General features: G+C 40.0%; 1 protein-coding gene across 1 annotated transcript in view; it reads left to right on the top strand.

Moving 5' to 3' along the window:
- The first annotated feature begins 2,903 nt into the window (after positions 1-2,903).
- Positions 2,904-21,166, top strand: part of FBXL7 (F-box and leucine rich repeat protein 7) — a 333,720-nt gene continuing 315,457 nt past the window's right edge. The window contains exons 1-2 of the mRNA XM_073630856.1: positions 2,904-3,051; positions 3,452-3,575. Coding sequence (XP_073486957.1) covers positions 3,542-3,575 — 34 coding nt within the window. The 5' untranslated portion in view covers positions 2,904-3,051; positions 3,452-3,541. The remainder of the gene's footprint in view (positions 3,052-3,451; positions 3,576-21,166) is intronic.

Genomic DNA, 21,166 nt, shown 5'->3' with positions numbered 1-21,166 from the left:
GCAAACACAATTTCCAGTTCTCTGAGGGGAGAAGTGACAGATCATCTGTTCATACAGAGTGCGAACAGCGATCTATCTCTTCCCCTACACAGTCTCCTCCCCCCTTCAGTTAGAACACACACTAGGGAACACACTAACCTCTTGATCGCCCCCTAGTGTTAACCCCTTCCCTGCCACTGACATTTTTACAGTAATCAATGCATTTTTATAGCACTGATCGCTGTAAAAATGCCAATGGTCCCATAAATGTGTCAAAATTGTCCGACGTGTCCGCCATAATGTCGCAGTCCCGATAAAAATCGCAGATCGCTGCCATTACTAGTAAAAAATAATTAATAATAAAAATGCCATAAAACTATCCCCTATTTTGTAGATGCTATAACTTTTGCGCAAACCAATCAATATATGTTTATTGCAACTTTTTTACCAAAAATATGTAGAAGAATACATATTGGCCTAAACTGAGGAAAAAATTAGTTTTTTTTATATATTTTTGGGGGATATTTATAGCAAAAAGTAAAAAATATTGAGTTTTTTTTTTTTTTGAAAATTGTCGCTCTTTTTTTGTTTATAGCGCAAAAAATAAAAACCGCAGAGGTGATCAAATACCACCAAAAGAAAGCTCTATTTGTGGGAAAAAAAGGGCGTCAATTTTGTTTGGATGCAATGTCGCCCGACCGTGCAATTGTCAGTTAAAGCGACGCAGTGCCGAATTCGCAAAAAGTGCTCTGGTCAGGAAGGGGGTAAATTCTTCCGGGGCTGAATCGGTTAATGACACCTCAGTCATGGTTAGCAGACGTGTGTTTTGCTGCACATTTGTTGTGCGCCAAAACATGCTACAAATCGGCCAAAATGCACGACCGAAAAGGTCCTTGAACTACTCTGGGGGGTTTGTCACGTGAATGGGCTGCCCTACGCATACCACTTGTTTATGCACGTAAATGCGCACAAAAAATCATAAACGCGTGTTTTCGCTACGCTCAGGTGTGAATGAAATGTGCTTGGGAGGAGAGTTTTTAGGCAGCAAGGATGACCTGGGAGGAAAGGTGAGGGTTAAAAACACTGAGCTTATCAAAGTCTCATGGGAATTGCGTCTTATCTAATGCTAATGCATCTTCTGTGAGTCAGGCTAGGTTCACATCTATGCGTTTTGCAGTGCGTATTCAGTTTTGCATAATCGCACTACAGTCCATTTAACATGATTTTTTATAGGTCATGTTTATATCTGTGCGTTTTCAACAGGTGTGTTCTTTGGGAAGGGTCAGGGACTTTTTTGTTTTTGCATTTTTGATTTTTGGTTCCATAGACTTTAATGAAAATGCATCAAAAACGCAGTGCTTGCGTTTTTGACGCATTTCAGCTGCGTTTTTGCGGACTTCTTCAACAAACACCTCCCAAAAATACATATCGCATCAAAAATGCATGTGAAAAAATACGTAGAACTCACTGGGAAATTGCATCAACCGTAACCTGAATAGGTGTGAACCTAGCCTAAAGTCGCATCGCACCAAAGTTGCAAGCAAGTTGTGCAACATAGTCTCAGTAAAAAAAATGAATGAAAATCACATTGCATTAGCGTGAACCGTAGCCTATGTATATTTGTATATATTATATATTTGTGTTTATTATATATTTGTATTTATGATTTATTTGTGTTTATTATATATTTGTATACATGATATATGTGTGTACATGATATATTTGTATACATGATATATTTGTGTACATTATATACATGATATTTTTGTGTACATTATCTATTTGTATACATGATATATTTGTGTACATTATATATATATATATATGATATATTTGTGTACATTATATATTTGTATACATTATATACTTGTGTACATTATATACTTGTATACATGATATATTTGTGTACATTATGTATTTGTATCCATGATATATTTATGTACATTATATATTTGTATATATACAATATATTTGTGTACATTATATATTTGTATACATGATATATTTGTGTACATATAATATACTCCAAAGACATGCTGGTAGGTTAATTGGATCCTGTCTAAAGTGGCCATAGTATGTGTATGTATGATTGTGAGTTAGGGACCTTAGATTGTAAGCTCCTTGAGGGTAGGGACTGATGTAAATGTATAATATATATATGTAAAGCACTGCATACATTGACATTATATATTTGTATATATGATATATTTGTGTTTATTATATATTTGTATACATGATTTATTTGTGTACATGATATATTTGTGTACAATATATTTATATATATATGTATGATATATTTGTGTACATTATATATTTCTATATATAATATACTTGTGTTTATTATATATTTGTATACATGATTTATTTGTGTACATTATATATTTCTATATATGATATATTTGTGTTTATTATATATTTGTATACATGATTTATTTGTGTACATTATATATTTGTATACATGATATATTTGTGTAATATATATATATATATATATATATATATATATATATATATATATATATATATATATATATGTGATATATTTGTGTACATTATATATTTGTATACATGATTTATTTGTGTACATTATATATTTGCATATATGATATATTTGTGTACATTATATATATATGATATATTTGTGTACATTACATATTTGTGTACATGATATATTTGTACATGTATGATATATTTGTGTACATGATATATTTTCGTTGTGTTGTGTGTTGCACACAGAGCTGGTTGCCATGAAATGCTTGTGTAGCCCGCCTTTCTAATGTGGATTCAGGCTGTAGTGTGAACACTGGGCTGTTGGAGCTGTGCTACGCCTGAACTTGGAAGGCTTCCAGACAGGCAGGTTATAAATCTTGTGGGGTGTTTCCCTCAGCCTCTGCTCCTTCAGGATGGTCACCTTGACCTAGCCTGCAGGGTCATGGCTGCACACAGCCAGGGGAAGGCACAGAGCTGCTGCTCACACTCCATCCTTCACGTTTCCAGGGATTTCTCTTCCCCTTCCATTGTTTTAATTGGGATCTGATGCTTAGAAGAGCTCCTGGGGGTAGCAGGAGTGAGGTAATACAAAGGGAAGGGATCATGCCTGACGTGAGGGCTGGGAGGAGTTGGAGGAGGACTGCAGGCTGCTGATTCCTCCCTCATTTGTCCATAGGGTATGGATGATGGGACAGTTACTGTTCACTGGATGCTAATGTAGTCTGTGTGAGTGGATGTGTTGTGCTCTGCCCCAGGGAAAAGCCAGCAACAAGTGGCCTCAGTGCCCTGGTCTGCATGGTGGAGGAGAAGACAGACTGGGCCACTGTGATGGCAGGCATGGATCAGCCCTGTATGGCTTTCTGTCCTTCCTCCTATGGATTATAATGTCAGGGATCTGTCTGTGTCTATACAAAGTGGAACATACACAGGATCTGTTACTAAGTGCCTCTGATCTTTGTTTCCTAACTCTTTTCTTCTAAAGTGGCCCCCGCTGCCTATGGAGGAGTCTCGCTGCTCATTTGTGCTTCACCCTGTGGAAATGCTTGGAAGATGAGAGCATGAAGTCTCCAGGATGGGAGCGAACAATGGCAAGTACGGCAGTGAGGGTGAGTGACACTGGCCACACAATACTCAGAACCTGGGGAAGAAGTGGAGGGGGAGAGCTCTTCCCTGCCCAAACTATTGTTTTACTCAGCGCCTGCTCTGCTGGCTGCAGCACACAGCTCACATTTACAAGGCAAAACTTTCCATGTATTAGCAGATCAGTGCTTGGCTCAAAGTGGACCTGTCATCTCAGGTCACGCTGAACTGTCACCGTCTAATAGGCTGAGTGTCAGAAAAGCGTCTGCCAGCCCTGGGAAGAAGCCTGACTTCTGTCGAAGGGCTCATGCACACGGGCGCATTGAAAATACTCAAATTGACGCTGGATCTTGCTGCTAGTAAAGTACATGTAAAGGCTTTATACACGTAAATGTGCGTACAGTGCTTAGAAGCGTTGGAATTCTAAAACAGATCTACACTTGTGCGCCTGTTTATATGCATTCAGATTTGTATATGTATAAGGCACGCAAAAACACTCAACTTGCACACGGGATTTTGGCTGTTTTTTCTTCTACATGTCTGAACATTGCTCTGTATTACAAAGCTAAACCCTGCTATGTGCATGGACACAAAGGGGGAGATTTACTAAAACTGGAGCGTGCAAAATCTGGCGCAGCTCTGCATAAAAACCAATCAACTTCCACGTTTTATTGTCAAAGCTTAACTGAGCAAGCTGAAGTTAGAAGTCGATTGGCTACCATACAGATTCTGCATGCTCCAGTTTTTAGTAAATCCTCTCAACAGGCTGAGCTGCGTTCAGATCTGTAAAAAAAAATAAAATAAAAAGCTGTATGGATCTTAAAGCGTCATTTTACACCCATGTGCATGAGCCCTAGGAAAGAGCTGGGGGAGTCCTAATCCTTCTGTCTCCACTGGCGGCACATATCGAAACGCATGCAAGCGCTTTTAAAAAAAACGCACCGTGTGTTTTCAAAGCATTTGCATGCAATTTTTTTAACGTGTGGCCAGCCTGAGATTGGAAAGTTGAAAGGTTGCCCCATGTTGCCACTCTTAAACAGCGCACTTTGCATGTTTCTTTTTTTTTTTTTGAACGTGCCACAACCCGCCACAACACATCCGCTTCCGTCTGCACTGTGCTATTTAATAGCGTTATTGCAGTTGTAGGAGGTTCAGGGATAGAAAAAACGCACAAAATCACCCTTTTTGCCACCACTGGAGACAAAGTGTAAGGAGAGTTGGCAGAGGCGTTATATTTTGAAGAAAGAAGTCATTTGCATGTACAGTAAGTAAAGGAAAGCTGCTACCCATGCACCTGGCAGACTGGCAACATGGTACAAAATCAGTCAATATTGTTTATAAATTATAATGAAATATGTAAGTAAATATGTCTAAGGCTGGCCATACATGTTCAATACTCTTGTACAATTTTCCTTTAGATTTACCAAAAAACATATAATATAAGGTCAAAACTAAACAATTTCCAATTGTTTCAAATTAGGCAGGCCCTTGCACTACATAGTTTAAGGTAAATCTAAAAGAAAATTGTACAAGAAAATTGAACATGTATGGACAGCCTTATTGGGCATCTAAGATACAGTAGAGAGATTTTTGTCTGTTTTTTTGTTTTTTTGCAAATAGATTGTTTTCAAAGTGGAAATACAAGGGTATCTTTTCTTAGTGTGTGCTATACATTTATATCCATTTTTATTTATTTTGTCAAATAGCCAAACCGGTCTTAAAACAAACCAGGAGAAAAGTTACAATGTAAGAGACTCCAATTCCAGTACTGTATAGGTTCCTGTACATGGTAGTAACATACACCCCCTTCTATCTATACATGGTACTCTAGTGCATTGCAATGTGTATGATCAGCTGCTGCTCTCAGGATTACATATCCTGCCATCAGACTATTTTTATGGGCTTATTCTATGGTGTGTGTATATATACAGACTTCAGGGGACAACAAACTCTTGTCACTGTTTTGTGATACATATACCTATATATTATATATTTGTGATATCTAATAGGAGGTGGTTCAGATGGAGGTTAATGTATGTATGGGTAGTAGTTGAAGTAGACCAGGAATGATTCTTACTGGATCAGGGTACATTGCAGTACTGCAGTTGGAGGCCACCAGGGGGCGCATGTGCAGACCTTGGATAACTCATTTTTGATAGACTGGGGAATGGCCAGTGAGAACAATGAAATGTTATTTAAAGGGACACTAACCTCTGGTTAACAAAAAAAAATCTAAGTATGGATTCTTAATTCAAAAAAAGTACCTTCTTTTTTTTTTTTGTTTGCTGCAGTGATCTGACTTCCTGTTAGAGGGGCATTACATTCCTTTTCTATGGTATCCTCATGCAGCACTGCAGACACTCTCTTGCTCGCTCCTGAGATGGACTAGTGACAACCGACGATGAGATTTGTAGTGTGCAGTACACATGACTGCAACTGATATGCTTGCTTGTTCCAAACAAACAGAAGTGAGGGGGAAAGGGAGAGGTTAGGGGGCTCACAGAGGACTATACAAGGAGAGAGAAAAAGAATTGGTGACATATCCTTCCCAGGAGGCAGCTGTGAGTCCCTGACCAACATCACCAGTGCCGCAGGGAAAACGGGGATTACATGAAAGGTAATAATAGGGTGAGGATGTTTTCACCTCTGTACACACAAGGGCATATTGAGTTTAGAGGGCAAATGTCCACTTTAATGGAGTTCCAAAGTTGTTTTCCATCTTTTTGTATCTCTCTTTTTTCAAAACTAACACCTGGTGATCCCACCATGAAGGTTCGTATTTGGGCAAGTCCCATTTAGAGGGTGACAGCTGTTCCGATTTGCGTTCCTGCATTTTCATTCTGCCTCTGGTGAAAATTGCAGCAGCCCCCTCTATAATACTTACCTGAGCTCCCTCTCGATCCAGTGATGTGCACGAGAGACTCTCCCGCCTCATTGGCTAAGACAGCAGCGGGAGCCATTGGCTAATTAGTAAGTTGCATAAATGAGGAGAGAAAGGGGGCGGGGCTGAGTCACAGCTCCCTGTGTGTATGGACATGCAGAGCAGTGGTTTAGGAGCACGCCCTCTTGGGTGTCAACCTTTGCAAGCTGCTTGCTCTGGGGGCAAGCAGACCATTGCGCAGGCATAGTCCACTATGCTACGACTAAGGCTATTGCCGAAATGCTTCAGTTTATTGTTTTATTGTCACTCTGATGTACCAATAAACGACACTTCAAGGATTACAGTTTTGCTGGCTCTCCTTATTACTATAGTCCACTATTGTCACTATCAGGAAGCCAGACCAGAACAGTGATGTGCACTGGAGTGCGTGCATGTAGATATGAAGTTGCTGAAAGAGGATGGAGTAGATCTGCAGCACCATGGTACAAAAAAGGATGATAAAAATGTTGAAAAGTGTATTTTATGGAGGGAAAAAAGGACAGTTGTTTATGATGTATAGTGCTTTGGAAAACCAAATGTTGCACAGTTATTGATAACTTCTACTTAAAGTGGAGGGCCACCCTGAAAAAAAAAATTCACCAAAAATCCTAAAAAAAAATTTGAAAAAAAAAAATTTTAAACTTACCTAAACCCTTGTTGCTAGGCAGTCTTCCTAATCTGCCTCTTCCTATTCCGCGGCGTCTTCTGTTCCTCGGTGAGCGGCCCCATTGCCTTCTGGGAACTGTGTGTGTTCCCAGAACACCACGGGGCCATTCACAGAGCGCCGCGCCGATCGCCCGTGTGCAGTAGGTAACTGGCAGTGAAGCCACAAGGCTCCACTGCCTGTTTCCCTTACCTAGGATGGCGGTGCCAGGACCCGAGAGCCGAGGGACGGGTCGGCCTCAGGCGGCTGACATCGCGGGCACCCAGGACAGTTTGTAGCTGCTGACTCTTAATTTTTTTTTTACGGCCGGAATCCCGTTTTAATATGATTTGCAGCAACTGAAAGGGCATTTTCACCAAATATGCAGATATTTCAAAATATAAGCATTATTATGGTTAATGTTATTATGTTTGCTACTATAGTTCTTCTTTATTAGTTTGTGTGTGTGTTTTATTTACTGATTGCTAGACCATCTTTTTTCAACAAGTTCTTATAGTGTGGGAAAGGATGGTTGGGTGAAGCCCTAGAACCTGCACCTTTTAATAGATCATTAAAGCAGTAGTAAACCGTATCCAAAAAAAATCGGGCCCCGGGCAGTTTAAGTCATAATGATGACTACAGGCATACCCCACTTTTAAGTACACAATGAGGTTTATTTACTAAAGCTGAAAAGTGCAAAATCAGGTTCACTTCTGCATAGAAACCAATGAGCTTCTAACCTTGGCTTGTTCAATTAAGTTTTCGTAATAAAACCTGGAAGCTCATTGGTTTCTATGCAGAAGTGAGCCTGATTTTGCACTTTCCAGCTTTAGTAAATAAACCCCATTGTGTACTTAAAAGTGGGGTATGCCTGTAGCATGCTAGTATGCATCCCATACTAGCACATTATGACAGACTTACCTGAAAATGAAGACCTCCAGCGGCACACTGTCATCGCTGAAGGCGCTTTCATCGTCACCCTGTCTTCTTTCTGAGTTTGTGGGCTTCGGCTATCGTGTCGTGCACGCGCGTGGGAGTCACTATTTATGGCACGGCACGAGTATGCCTTCCTTATGAGAGCATGTACCGATGACATCACCGACTGCATCTAAAGTAAATATCTTTATATATAGTTAAGAGTCATACATGGGAGTTTACTCGCACTTTAATTTTGGAAAAAATACTGGATATTTGGTGTGGACAGTGTAGTTGGTTGAAAACATAAAGTGATTGTAAACCCTTATTTATTTATTTTTTCCATTTGCCAACCGCCTCACGCCAATATACTTCAGCAAAGTGGCACGGGTGCACAAAACAACAAACCCATTCTTCATTCCGTCATCGTCACTTAGCGCGCCACCGCCGGCGCGTGCGTGTGCCTGCCGTGTGCCGCGGGAGCGTGCCTGTGGGTCCCCCGGACTCTATGTCTGCCGCTGGCCCGCGATCATGGCACGGAGAGGCAGAACGGGGAGATGCCTATGTAAACAAGGCATTTCTCTGTTCTGCCTAACAACATGACAGGGATCTACTGCTCCCAGTGATCTGGAGCAGTGATCTCTGTCATGATCTAGTGAGCCCATCCCCCTCTACAGTTAGAACACGCTGAGGGAACACACTTAACCCCTTGATCGTCCCCTAGTGTTTAACCCCTTCCATGCCGGTGACATTTACACAGTGATCGGTGCATTTTTATAGCACTGATCGCTGAGTAAGTGTCAGTGGTCCCAAAATAGTGTCAAAAGTGTCCGATCTGTCTGCCACAATGTCGCAGTCACGATAAAAATCGCAGATCACCGCCATTACTAATAAAAAAAAGTTAATAATAAAAATGCCATAAATCTATCCCCTATTTTGTAAACTTTTGCGCAAACCAATATATATATATATATATATATATATATATGTTTTTATTTTTTTTTACCAAAAATATATAGAAGAATACATATTGGCCTAAACTGAGGAAGAAATGTGTTTTTTTATATTTTTTGGGGATATTTATTATAGCAAAAAAATATTTTTTTCAAAATTGTCGCTCTTTTTTTATTTATAGCGTAAAAAATAAAAACCACAGAGGTGATCAAATACCACCAAAAGAAAGCTCTATTTGTGGGAAAAAAAGGACGTCAATTTTGTTTGGGTACAACGTTGCACGATCGCGCAATTGTCAGTCAAAGTGACACAGTGCTGTATCGCAAAAAAGGGCTTGGTCAGGAAGGGGGTAAATCCTTTCAGGGCTGAAGTGGTTAACCACTTGCTGACCGGCTCTCGCACATACACATCGGCAAAGTGGTTCGCTCCCGCAAATCGCCGTACCCTTACGTCGGCTTCTTTAGGAGCCATAGCAGGCTAGCGCGCACGCCCGCTGCATGTGGCCGGGGGGCATGATCACCACCGGCCACCTGTGATCGTGGGCACAAGAGCCAGAAAGGGGATTTGTGTATGTAAACACACAAATCCTCATTCTGACAGGAGAGAAGAGATATATCTGCAGTTCGTAGTAATTACGAACCGCGATATGTCTCCTCCTCCAGTCAGTCCCATCCCCCCAACAGTTAAACACACAAGAGGGAACACATTTAACCCCTTGATCGCCCCCTAGTGTTAACCCCTTCCCTGCCAGTGACATTTACACAGTAATCAGTGCATTTCTATAGCTCTGATTGCTATATAAATGTCATTGTCCCAAAAAAAGTGTCAAAAGTGTCCGATCTGTCCACCGCAATGTCGCAGTCTCGCTAAAAATCGGAAAATAACCACCATTACTAGTAAAAAAAGTAATAATAAAAATGCCATAAATCTATCCCCTATTTTGTAGATGCTATAACTTTTGTGCAAACCAATCAATATACGCTTATTGCGATTTTTTTTGTCTTTTACCAAAAATATGTAGAATCATGCATATTGGCCTAAACTGATGAAGAAATTAGTTTTTTACTATTTTTTTTGGATATTTATTATAGCAAAAAGTAAAAAAATATTGGGTTTTTTTTTTCAAAGTTGTCGGTCTTTTTTGTTTTTAGTGCAAAAAAAAACAAAACGCAGAGGTGATCAAATACCAAAAAAAAAAATCTCTATTTGTGGGACAAAAAGGACGTTAAGTTTGTTTGGGTACAACGTCGCATGACCGTACAATTGTCAGTTTAAGCGATACAGTGCCATATCGCAAAAAAAGGCCTGGCAATTAAGGGGGAAAATCTTCTGGGGCTGAAGTGGTTAATACCAAACGTGTTATACTTGCCTGATCTGGTTTTGCACAGAGCAGCCTCGATCCTCCTCTTCTGGAGTCCCCCGCTGGCGCTCCTGGCTCCCCCCCACCAAGTCCCCACCATAACAAGCTGCTTTGAATGAATGTCCATAAATGTCAAAGTGAAATATTGTCCATAGATGGTTAACCGCTTGCCAACTCGCTGTAGTACATACACTGTGATGAGCCGTACATTGCTGCCTGTTTCCGGATGTTAGTGGTAGTTAGTCAGTTCTCCCCAGTGTCCGTTAGTCTTAGGTAGAAACATTGAAAAGTGTCAGCAGAAAGAGACTGAGTAGTCCATCGAGTCTGCACTTTTTTTTTTTTCTTGTTAACTTTTTTTTGTCTGACCCTCTCCTCCAATCCCTACACTGGCTCCCAATCACCCAGCAAATTAAATTCAAAATACTAATCACAACATGCAAAGCCATTCACAACTCTGCCCCGAGCTACATCACCAATCTTATCTCCAAATATCACCCAAATAGTCCTCTCCGCTCCTCTCAAGACCTCCTACTCTCAAGCTCTCTCATCTCCTCCTCCCATGCTCGTCTCCAGGATTTCTCCAGAGCCTCTCCCATCCTCTGGAACTCGCTACCTCCATCTATCCGGCTAGCCCCTACTCTTGCTACCTTCAGGCGATCCCTGAAAACTCATCTCTTCAGGAAAGCCTATGACATCTCCAACTAATCTCCTACCACTTCCACCAGCTCATTCACCACAGTTACAACCTAGGCTCTTCTGAGCAGGGCCCTCTTAATCCTCTTGTATCTTATTGTATTATAACTGTATTGTCCCCCTTTTATATTGTAAAGTGTTGTGTAAACTGTTGGTGCTAGATAAATCCTGTATAATAATAACTATAGATCTATGTTTGTTCCAAGCATGTTTGAAGCCACTTACTGTTGACTGCCTTACTACCTCTGCTGGAAGTTTATTCCAAGCATCAACTACCCTTTCAGTAAAATAATATTTTCTAATATTAGTTTTGAACATTCCTCCAGATTGCCAACCCCACTATCACAGTCCCACTATAAGTTGATGCTCACCGCCATTACTAGTATAACATTTTTTTTTTTTTTTTTTTTTTAAATTCCAGTATACTGTACATTGTTTGTAGACCCTATAACTGTCTCACAAATCAATTAATATACACTTTTTTTTTTTTTTTTTACCAAAGACATATAGCAGTATATATTTTAGTCAAAATTTAGAAATTAGATTTTTTTTTATATGTTTTATAGCAGAAAGTAATTTTATATATTAAAAAAAAACAGTGGTGATCAAATGCCACCAATAAAAAGCTCTATTTGTGTGAAAAATGCTCAATGCCAAATAGCAAAAAATGGCCTGGTGATAAAAGGGGTAAAATCTTCTAGAGCTGAAGTGGTTAAATTGAATGATTTGAGCCCTCTCCTAGCATAATGCCATTCTATGTAAATGGACAAACTCACCTACAGTGCTTCTGCAGATCAAACTGGTGATAAGAGTGTTTGTGGGATCTGTTGTTTTTTTTTCCTTGCCTAGCACACATACTATTGTGTAGAATGTACGAGATAAAGCAGGGTTGTTTCCTGTTACGTGGGATCATATACAGGACTCTACTTTTTCCAGCATTATTATATTACTGTTCATTAACTTCAATTCCAAATTTGGAGAAATGTATTTCAAGGGGCTAGTAAGAGCAAGAAAGGCAAAGCCATGCCAGAAAGTGTTTGGGAGGTGATTATGTATCCCACAATTCCTAAATATAATGCACAGATCCTGAACTGCATTCTTTCCAGGCTGCGATAGACAAAACCCCTGGAGAGGTAGAGTGGAAGTAATGTTTTCCATCTGCTTTGTAAATGCTACCGATGACATTTCTGCTCACTTCAGGCATACATTTTTGGGGGATCAAATGCACATTTCATTTCCAGGAGGGGGGTGATTTGGATGAGCAATACAGAGTAGTCAATGATTTAGTTTGCTTTGATTTTTTTTTTCAACCTATTTTGCATTAAAAACTCATTAGTGTTAACTTTTGTGCTTCTTTTTTTTACTTTTTTTTTCTAAGTATCTAATGATTCGGTGTCAGAAATGTTAAAGTAGAGAGGTAAACCCTAAGGCTTGGTTTACACCGCCGCGACCTGAAAACCACGTGACTTGCGGTGCGACTTTGCCAGGAGACTTCCTGGGGACTTGAGTACTACTTTGAAAGGAGTATAGAATAGAAGTCTCCTTGAAGAAATACAGGAACCTTTTTTTTTAAGTCGGAGCGACCTCAGTAAGGCTAATTAAGACAGCTCTCATTGACTAACATGTAATTCCACATGTTACGCGATTTGGGGTCTTACAAGTTGCGGCAGTGTGAACTGAGCCTAAATTAATAGCATTTAGTTAGTAAATCATTGTGTATCATAAACAATCTCCTTTTTCAAAAATAAATACTGTTTAAATCTTCTTTCATTTTTTGCTGTGTAATATCACTGCTGATCTCCTGTGGCCTATTTGTATCTACTTCCTGTCTTTTTGCCTTCTCTCCAGAAGTGGCTGTACTTTCCCAATGTGGGTTTCCTGATAGTGACAATGGTATTGAAGATTTTAAAGTATTCAAAATCACTTAAGTATTAAAGCAGTATTAAACACAAAAGCAAACATTTATTATATTGCAGCTTGCCAATTCTTATATGTGATGGTTGCATTTGTTTTTCTTTTTTTAGGCTTTCTATCTTTTATTGTGATCCGGCCAGAAAGTATGTTGTTTTTCAAAAACAAACCCTCTTCCAGATGTATCTGTTATTGAGGGATGAGACAAACCATTTAACACTGGCAGGGGTGCTTCTTATTTATTACAAGTACTTATTTAGCACTATCACTTTACACAGAGGTTTACATATACATATACAGTATATTGTACATTCACATCAGTCACTGCCCTCAAGGATCTTACAATCTAAGCTCCCTAACTCATAATGATCAGCTTTTATTTATTCATGTAAAATTGTTATCCTAGAAGGAAAAAACTGGAGTTTGACTGTTAGTGTATTTAAATCTGCTAGTACACATAACTCCCCCTGCTTTTTGCTGTGCCCCCCTTTCTTCAAGGGTGGGGGCACTCTAATACAGGAGTTGTGTTACTGGCCAGATCACCAGGTGAAAACAGAGGGAAAAGAAGCTAAAAAAGAAAACTAATGCAACCACCACATCTAATGATTGGTGAGCTGCAATATATTACAATTTTTGCTTTGAATTAAATACCTACTACATGCAGCCATTCAATGACATTTGACGAGAGGTGGTTTAACCACAACGTGTGTTAGGCCCCTTTCACACGGGACGGATCCGTGTTGATCCGCCCCGTGAACATCCGCTGCTCAGCGGGGATCTCTCCGTTTTCCCCAGCTGAGCAGGCAGATGACAGGGCGGGACCCGCACACTGTGCAGGGACCGCCCTGTCAGATCTCCGCTCTCTCCTATGGGGGATCGGAGGAACACGGACCGTCTGTCCGTGTTCCTCCGATCCGCTCTGCAGACGGATAGAAAAATAGGATTTTCTTCCGTCCGCAGAATAGGACGAGAGCGGAGCCGGACGACATTGGGTGTTTGCGGATGTACATCCGCTGACACCCGCTATCCCATAGGGATGCATGTATGTCCGTATTTCATCCGAAAACGGATGGATAAAATACGGACATACTGTCCGCATGTGTGAAAGGGGCCTTAGGGGTTTTTTACTGTTAGAGTGATAAGGATGTGGATCTCCCTTCTCCAATTGGTGGTGTCAGGGGGAAGTATAGATATTTTCAAAAAACTTTTAAATGGTCATCTTAGCGAATGCAATATACAGGGATATGGGAAATGGTTGTGACAAAAACACACACACATAATAACACAGGTCAAACTGGATGGACTTTATTCAACCTTACCAACTATGTAACTATAAGATGCCGTCACTGTTTGGTTATTGACAGGCGTGGGTGCCAGCTATCATTAACACAATAGCCAGCAAGGGAGATCCTCCACCCATGCTGTTTGGAGAAATCAATTGTATTTCCCTTGTTCAGCCTATGGCCTGTACTGATAAAATCTATTTGTGTGTGGTCATCCAAAAAAGTGAGGAGAGGTTAAAATCCCTTTCAGATTTTTACTGCTATTCTGGAGCTTGTTAAAGAAAGATTCCTTCACTTTCTGTCTTGCTGACAATGGTTTCACCAAACAGGAAGTGAGTCTCCCTTCACACTAACAGTAACGTTTAGATACCCCCTTCGAACCCGAAAAAGTGACCTGTGGTTGATTGCTTTTCAGAGGATGGTGAAAAGAGGTCTGCAGATATTCAGGAAGTGATACTGTCATCTCCTAATGCCTGTGTTTTTTTGTTTTTTTTACATGCATAGCCTGTCTGGCTCTACATGAAGGTTAAAATTGCCACACAAAATGTTTTTATCCAAGCGCCACCATGTCTGCTTGTACTGTACATAGGAGGTTAGGGGGAGGTAAAAATGCAGATCAAGCACTTGTTTTTACCTCTCCTTGGCCACCCATTGAAATGAGTCTACAGGGGAAAAAAATGCAATGAAAAGGTAGAGGTTCTAGCCTTCCCATACTCAATTTCTGACTTTTGCCATTGGAGATTTACCCTCACTTCCTGCTGGCAGAACAGGAAGTGAAAGGAAATGTCTCTGGAGTAGCAGAGAACAAATAAACCCAACATGTGTTCTAATCCCTCCCCACTCTTTTCAAAACCAAAAAGTTTGGGCTGGATATACACTTTAATCAACCTGAGACTGAATAGTTTTTCCCTAGGCAAGAATCACCATTGATATATGTGTAGATAGCTGTCATATCTACTTTCAAGCAATCTCTTCTTTTTGTGAGGGGCTGTGTGAGAAGCTTATTTCTTTGCCACTCGGCTTTCTCCTATCAGTATATTCCTTGTTAGCAAATGAGCAGCATAACTGATTGGCCCCTATTGCTGCCTCCACTTCCCCCAGTCTGCTGTACAGGGATTGTAAGGGGCTGAAACAAGTCAAATTTGGGTACTTACAGTGCCCCCCCCCCCTGGCAGTTTTCGTGTTTTGTTGCCTCACAACCTGGAATTAACACGGATTGTTAGAGGATTTGCATCACTTAATTTACAGAACATGCCCACAACTTTGAAGAATTTTTTTTTTTTATTGTGAAGCAAACAACAAATAGGACAAAATAACAGAAAAAGTCAATGTGCATAACTATTCACCCCCCTAAAGTCAATACTTTGTAGAGCCACCTTTTGTGGCTATCACAACTCCAAGTCGCTTTGGATAAGTCTCTATGAGTTTGCCACATCTTACCACTGGGATTTTTGCCCATTCCTCTTTGCAAAACTGCTCCAGCTCCTTCAAGTTGTATGGTTTGCGCTTGTGAACAGCAATCTTTAAGTCTGAGCACAGATTTTCTATTGGATTGAGGCCTGGGCTTTGACTGGACCATTCCAACACATTTACATGTTTCCCCTTAAACCACTCAAGTGTTGCTTTAGCAGTGTGTTTGGGGGTCATTGTCCTGCTGGAAGGTGAACCTCCGTCCTAGCCTCAAATCACACACAGAGTGGTACAGGTTTTGCTCAAGAATATCCCTGTATTTAGCACCATTCATCTTTCCCTCAACTCTGACCAGTTTCCCAGTCCCGACTGCTGAAAATGGTGTTCTTTGAGTGATGTGATATGTTGGATTTGTGCCAGACATAGCCTTTTCTTTGATGGCCAAAAAGTTCAATTTTAGTCTCATCAGACCAGAGCACCTTCCTCCATACATTTTGGGAGTCTCCCACATGCCTTTTTCGCAAACTCAAAAGTGCCATTTTGTTTTATGCTGAAAGTAATGGCTTTCTTCTGGCCACTCTGCTATAAAGCCCAACTCTATGGAGTGTACGGCTTATTGTTTTCCTATGTACAGATACCCCAGTCTCTGCTACAGAACTCTGCAGCTCCTCCAGGTTTACCTTAGGTTTCTATGCCGCCTCTCTAATTAATGCCCTCCTTGCCCAGCCCGTGAGTTTTGGTGTGCGGCCATCTCTTGGCAGGTTTGCTGTTGTGCCATGTTCTTTCCATTTGGTTATGATAGATTTGATGGTGCTCCTAGGGATCATCAAAGATTTGGATATTTTTTATAACCTAACCCTGACTTATACTTCTCAACAACATTGTCCCTTACTTGTTTGGAGAGTTCCTTGGTCTTCATGGCAGTGTTTGGTTAGTGGTGCCTCTTGATTAGGTGTTGCAGACTCTGGGGCCTTTCAAAAAGGTGTGTATATGTAATGACAGATCATGTGACACTTAGATTTCACACAGGTGGACGTCATTTCACTAATTATGTGACATCTGAAGGTAATAGGTTGTACAAGAGCTTTTTATGAGCTTCATAACAAAGGGGGTGAATACATACGCACATATCAATTATTATTTTTTTATTTCTGAAAAATAATTTTATGTATATATTTTTTTAAATTTTACTTCACCAACTTAGACTATTGTGTTCTGATCCATCACATATAATTAAGACTAAAAAACATTGAACTAAAGGCTGTAATGTAACAAAATAGGTAAAAAGCCAAGGGGGGTGAATACTTTTGCAAGGCACTGTACAATGCTTGCATTTAAAAAATACATTTAAGGATTCATTAATAAATATAGAGCGGTATCATTTATATCCAAATGAAGTTTATCTTTAAAAACCTAAGTTTTTAAGCACGTTCAGCAGTTGATTTAATTATATACAGAGTATACAGCTTCTATATCTTTGAATTTTTGGCTGTATTCCTGTTTACGCTGTTCCTGTTTAAGCATGCCACTGCCCTAGGTCTCCTGTTTCATAGCGGCTCCTTTTCTTGTTGCATTCTATGCAGCCACCCTTGCAAGGTCTAGAGTTGTGTCTCCCTACATGTGTATCAATATAAACCCACAGCCCCATAGCCTAGGATTGTAAGGTACTTCCCTGCTTCCCCCTCCACCTACCTCCTTTCTTCTCCAAGCTGACAGACTGACTAAAAACTGCACTGTCCACTGTTAACACTTTTTTGTGAAGGCTCAAAGCTGAGAGAAGCAGCATTGAGATAGCAAGAGCATCAGCATTGAAAGTTGCCCTCTCAGCAAGTGCCGGGTTAAGAAATAGTTAACAAATACTTAATTAACAAATAGTTTACTTTATTGTGCTCAATGTGTTAAGCTATACAATTCTGAGAGTTGCAAGCCTGACGAAGGGGTCCTGCGTAGCTCCGAAACGTTGCACTCTCCTTTTGTTGTGATCATGCAATAAATAATCCGATTGGATGCTACTTTTGTGTCGATCCATGGTGTGCTGGCAAATATCTACTTTGTGACTTGAACCAGTATCTAGCTGGTTGTTGCTGCAGCACCCAAACTTTGAGAGCTTATCCAGGAACATGTGTGATGGGAATATGAAGTATTACTTTAATACTACTTTGGGGCATGCTTTTAAGCACTTGTAACCAACACAATGGAAACTTTTCTCTGTAGGAACATGGTCCTGTTTGTTTTCTATACCTATATTGTACACGATTATAGTATTGTAAGTAAACCTTTGTGTAACTCTATTAGGGACATTGGATTGTAAGTTCCAGTGCAGCAGAGACTGTTGGGATCGGTAAACAGTTTTTTGGAGGCACTTATAGTTAATGAATATACCAGTGCTGATGTAATAACAAAAATGGTATGGTCTGTTTCTTTTTTATCCTCAATGAATGGTGTATGAAAAAAAAGCCCAGTAAAATATACCATACGTTCTTGTCATAGTTGTTTAGTATTACTTATGATATAAGGAGCCTCTCTTGTTTAAAGCAGGATCTGTGTCTCCAAGGATGGCAGAAATCATTCATCGAGAGGACTCTTGGCTACATAACATATGAATCAACTATCTGTGATACAGGACAAGAAATCCTAAGCATAGCTGTAACCGAAACAAAGCAAGATAACATGTGGTTTGGATCCCAAGAAAATGTAATTCCCATTTGGCTGACATATGAATTGTAAAACATATTGAAGAGAGCAGATAGATTTGCTGAGATTAATTGTTGTAGCGTGTCATTGGTGAATTAAAACAGATCTTTTAGTGGCACAGTTTAGGTACAAGAGTGACTACATTTTGAGCATCTAATTATTTAATACACATGGATTGTAATATCATATTTCCAAATTACAGAGTACACAGAACAATTCACATCATTCTTTGCCAAGGTGGATCTTGCAAATGAATGCCTTTACAACAGTCATACTAGAATGGATATACTGTAGGGTCAATTTGGAAAAAGTCAATTGGCCTACCCAAAATGGGTTTGGATTGTGGGATAAAAAACAGCACAACTATGGGAAACCCACACAAAGAAAGAGAAAATACAAAGTGGTTCAGTTTAACTAGATAATCAGGCCAAAGCTTTGTTTGAAGTGGGTCATATGAATAAGAAACATGATATAGGGTGTTATTTTGAGCTGAATATAGATAAGTATATGTGTTTCTCAGAACATATTCCCCTCTGAACTTTTATAACTCAACTCTGACCCTCACAATGTATTTTCTGACTAAGGAGAAGGGTAAATAATGACTATCTGGTTCTCTTTGCGCAATCTCTGCATGTCATCCAAGAATATCATCCCCTGTTTCTTCACAGGTCTCCCCTCCCACCTCAATAGGATGCTAATTACATTTTTGAACAAACCTTTCCCTTTTCATTACATACCTGTCCTCACTAGGTTTCTTTGTTTCTCTAAGCAATACAGGCAGATACTGGCTGGTTGGAGGGGATGACAGGGTGATCTACATAGCTTCCTGAAAACATCAGAGCACCCTACCTCATTACATCTCTCAAAAGTCCCTAGTGCAGATAAAAAGCAGTAGGCTGGTTCTTGGAAAAAGTTAGGCAAATAACAAAACGTCTTGATAGGTTGCTGCCAATCTGGAGGACTGGGCATTCCTAGGAAGGCTGCATTTGCAGACTGCTGTAGCTAAAACCCATATGTGATGCTGAGTATCCATGACAGAAAGAACAGTAGGAGGAATGTTAATTAAGGGTGAGTGGCGCTACCTTACCAGGGTACCTTAATTAATAATATAATAAACCCCAAAAATAAAATATATGTGCTTAGTGCAAGCCCTTAATCATACAAATTCATTGGGTAGTGAATGTGAGTGTCCACCACTAAAAGAGTGGACTGTACTAGCGTGTCAATCTCATAACCTACATAAAAGTGTACACCGTGTGGCTGACCATCGCAAATTGATTAATAAGTGACAACTTATAGAAATATAGTAAATGGTAGTGCGAAAAATATTAATGACAGTAAAAAATGACAGTAAATTAAACCACAGTCTGTGCCATGGAAGGGAATCAATCCAAGAGGGATCCCCCTTCTGAAAATCAGTGTGCAACCCACTTTCTAAATGGCATTAATCAGGATATCTCAATCCTATGTTGATCCACAAATATGTCCAAAAATTACATAAGGTGAAAAAAACTAATAAATGTAGATATATGTATCATAAGTAATCCCACTTAGGCATAAGATGCAAAAATGCGCACCTAAAAATTAGTGAAAAAATGGTGAAACAATTGGGTGTATCAGAGTCCAGCATAAAAAACAAAAACAAAAACCAAAAACAAAACGTCTGTGGTAAGTGACTTTCGTGAAGACAGCTGTTCAAATCCAGTGACTTGCGGTGCTCCCCCTCAAAGATCCCCACTCATCAGCTCCCTGCACCCCTGCAGGGGTAGTAGGCATGTAGTACCAAACAGCGATATGATGTTTTAGGGTCCTCAGGGTCTCCCGCTCCAGCTGTGAAGTATCCTTCAGTATATCCTATAAGATAAAATAAATAAAATAACTAAAATAAATAAAATAAAATCCAGGCTTCTTCTAAAAGAACCAAATGGTCACACAGCGTGTAGTCTATTTTAGTATGGAGAGAGCTCGTGCATCTGGAACCATCAGCTAAGCGGCGTGCGCCTCAGCTGCGTTCCACACTCTCCTACTTTCGCGTGTGACGTCAGTGCGTAGCTCCGCCTTACGTGTTTCGTAATCGACGTTAGCAAAATCGCCATGGAACGCAGCTGAGGCGCACGCCGCTTAGCTGATGGTTCCAGATGCACGAGCTCTCTCCATACTAAAATAGACTACACGCTGTGTGACCATTTGGTTCTTTTAGAAGAAGCCTGCATTTTATTTTAGTTATTTTATTTATTTTATCTTATGTGCTGTTATGATAGCTGAATAAATTATTTAAAACGTATCACACTATGGAGCCCTGTTTCTTCCATATGAGGATATACTGAAGGATACTTCACAGCTGGAGCGGGAGACCCTGAGGACCCTAAAACATCATATCGCTGTTTGGTACTACATGCCTACTACCCCTGCAGGGGTGCAGGGAGCTGGTGAGTGGGGATCTTTGAGGGGGAGCACCGCAAGTCACTGGATTTGAACAGCTGTCTTCACGAAAGTCACTTACCACAGACGTTTTGTTTTTGTTTTTTGTTTTGTTTTTTATGCTGGACTCTGATACACCCAATTTTTTCACCATTTTTTCACTAATTTTTAGGTGCGCATTTTTGCATCTTATGCCTAAGTGGGATTACTTATGATACATATATCTACATTTATTAGTTTTTTTCACCTTATGTAATTTTTGGACATATTTGTGGATCAACATAGGATTGAGATATCCTGATTAATGCCATTTAGAAAGTGGGTTGCACACTGATTTTCAGAAGGGGGATCCCTCTTGGATTGATTCCCTTCCATGGCACAGACTGTGGTTTAATTTACTGTCATTTTTTACT

The sequence above is a fragment of the Aquarana catesbeiana genome, linkage group LG05 (assembly GCF_042186555.1).
Source record: "Aquarana catesbeiana isolate 2022-GZ linkage group LG05, ASM4218655v1, whole genome shotgun sequence".
Taxonomy (NCBI): domain Eukaryota; kingdom Metazoa; phylum Chordata; class Amphibia; order Anura; family Ranidae; genus Aquarana; species Aquarana catesbeiana.
Note: the sequence above shows the minus strand (reverse complement) of the source record. Positions and strands in the feature narration are given on the sequence as shown.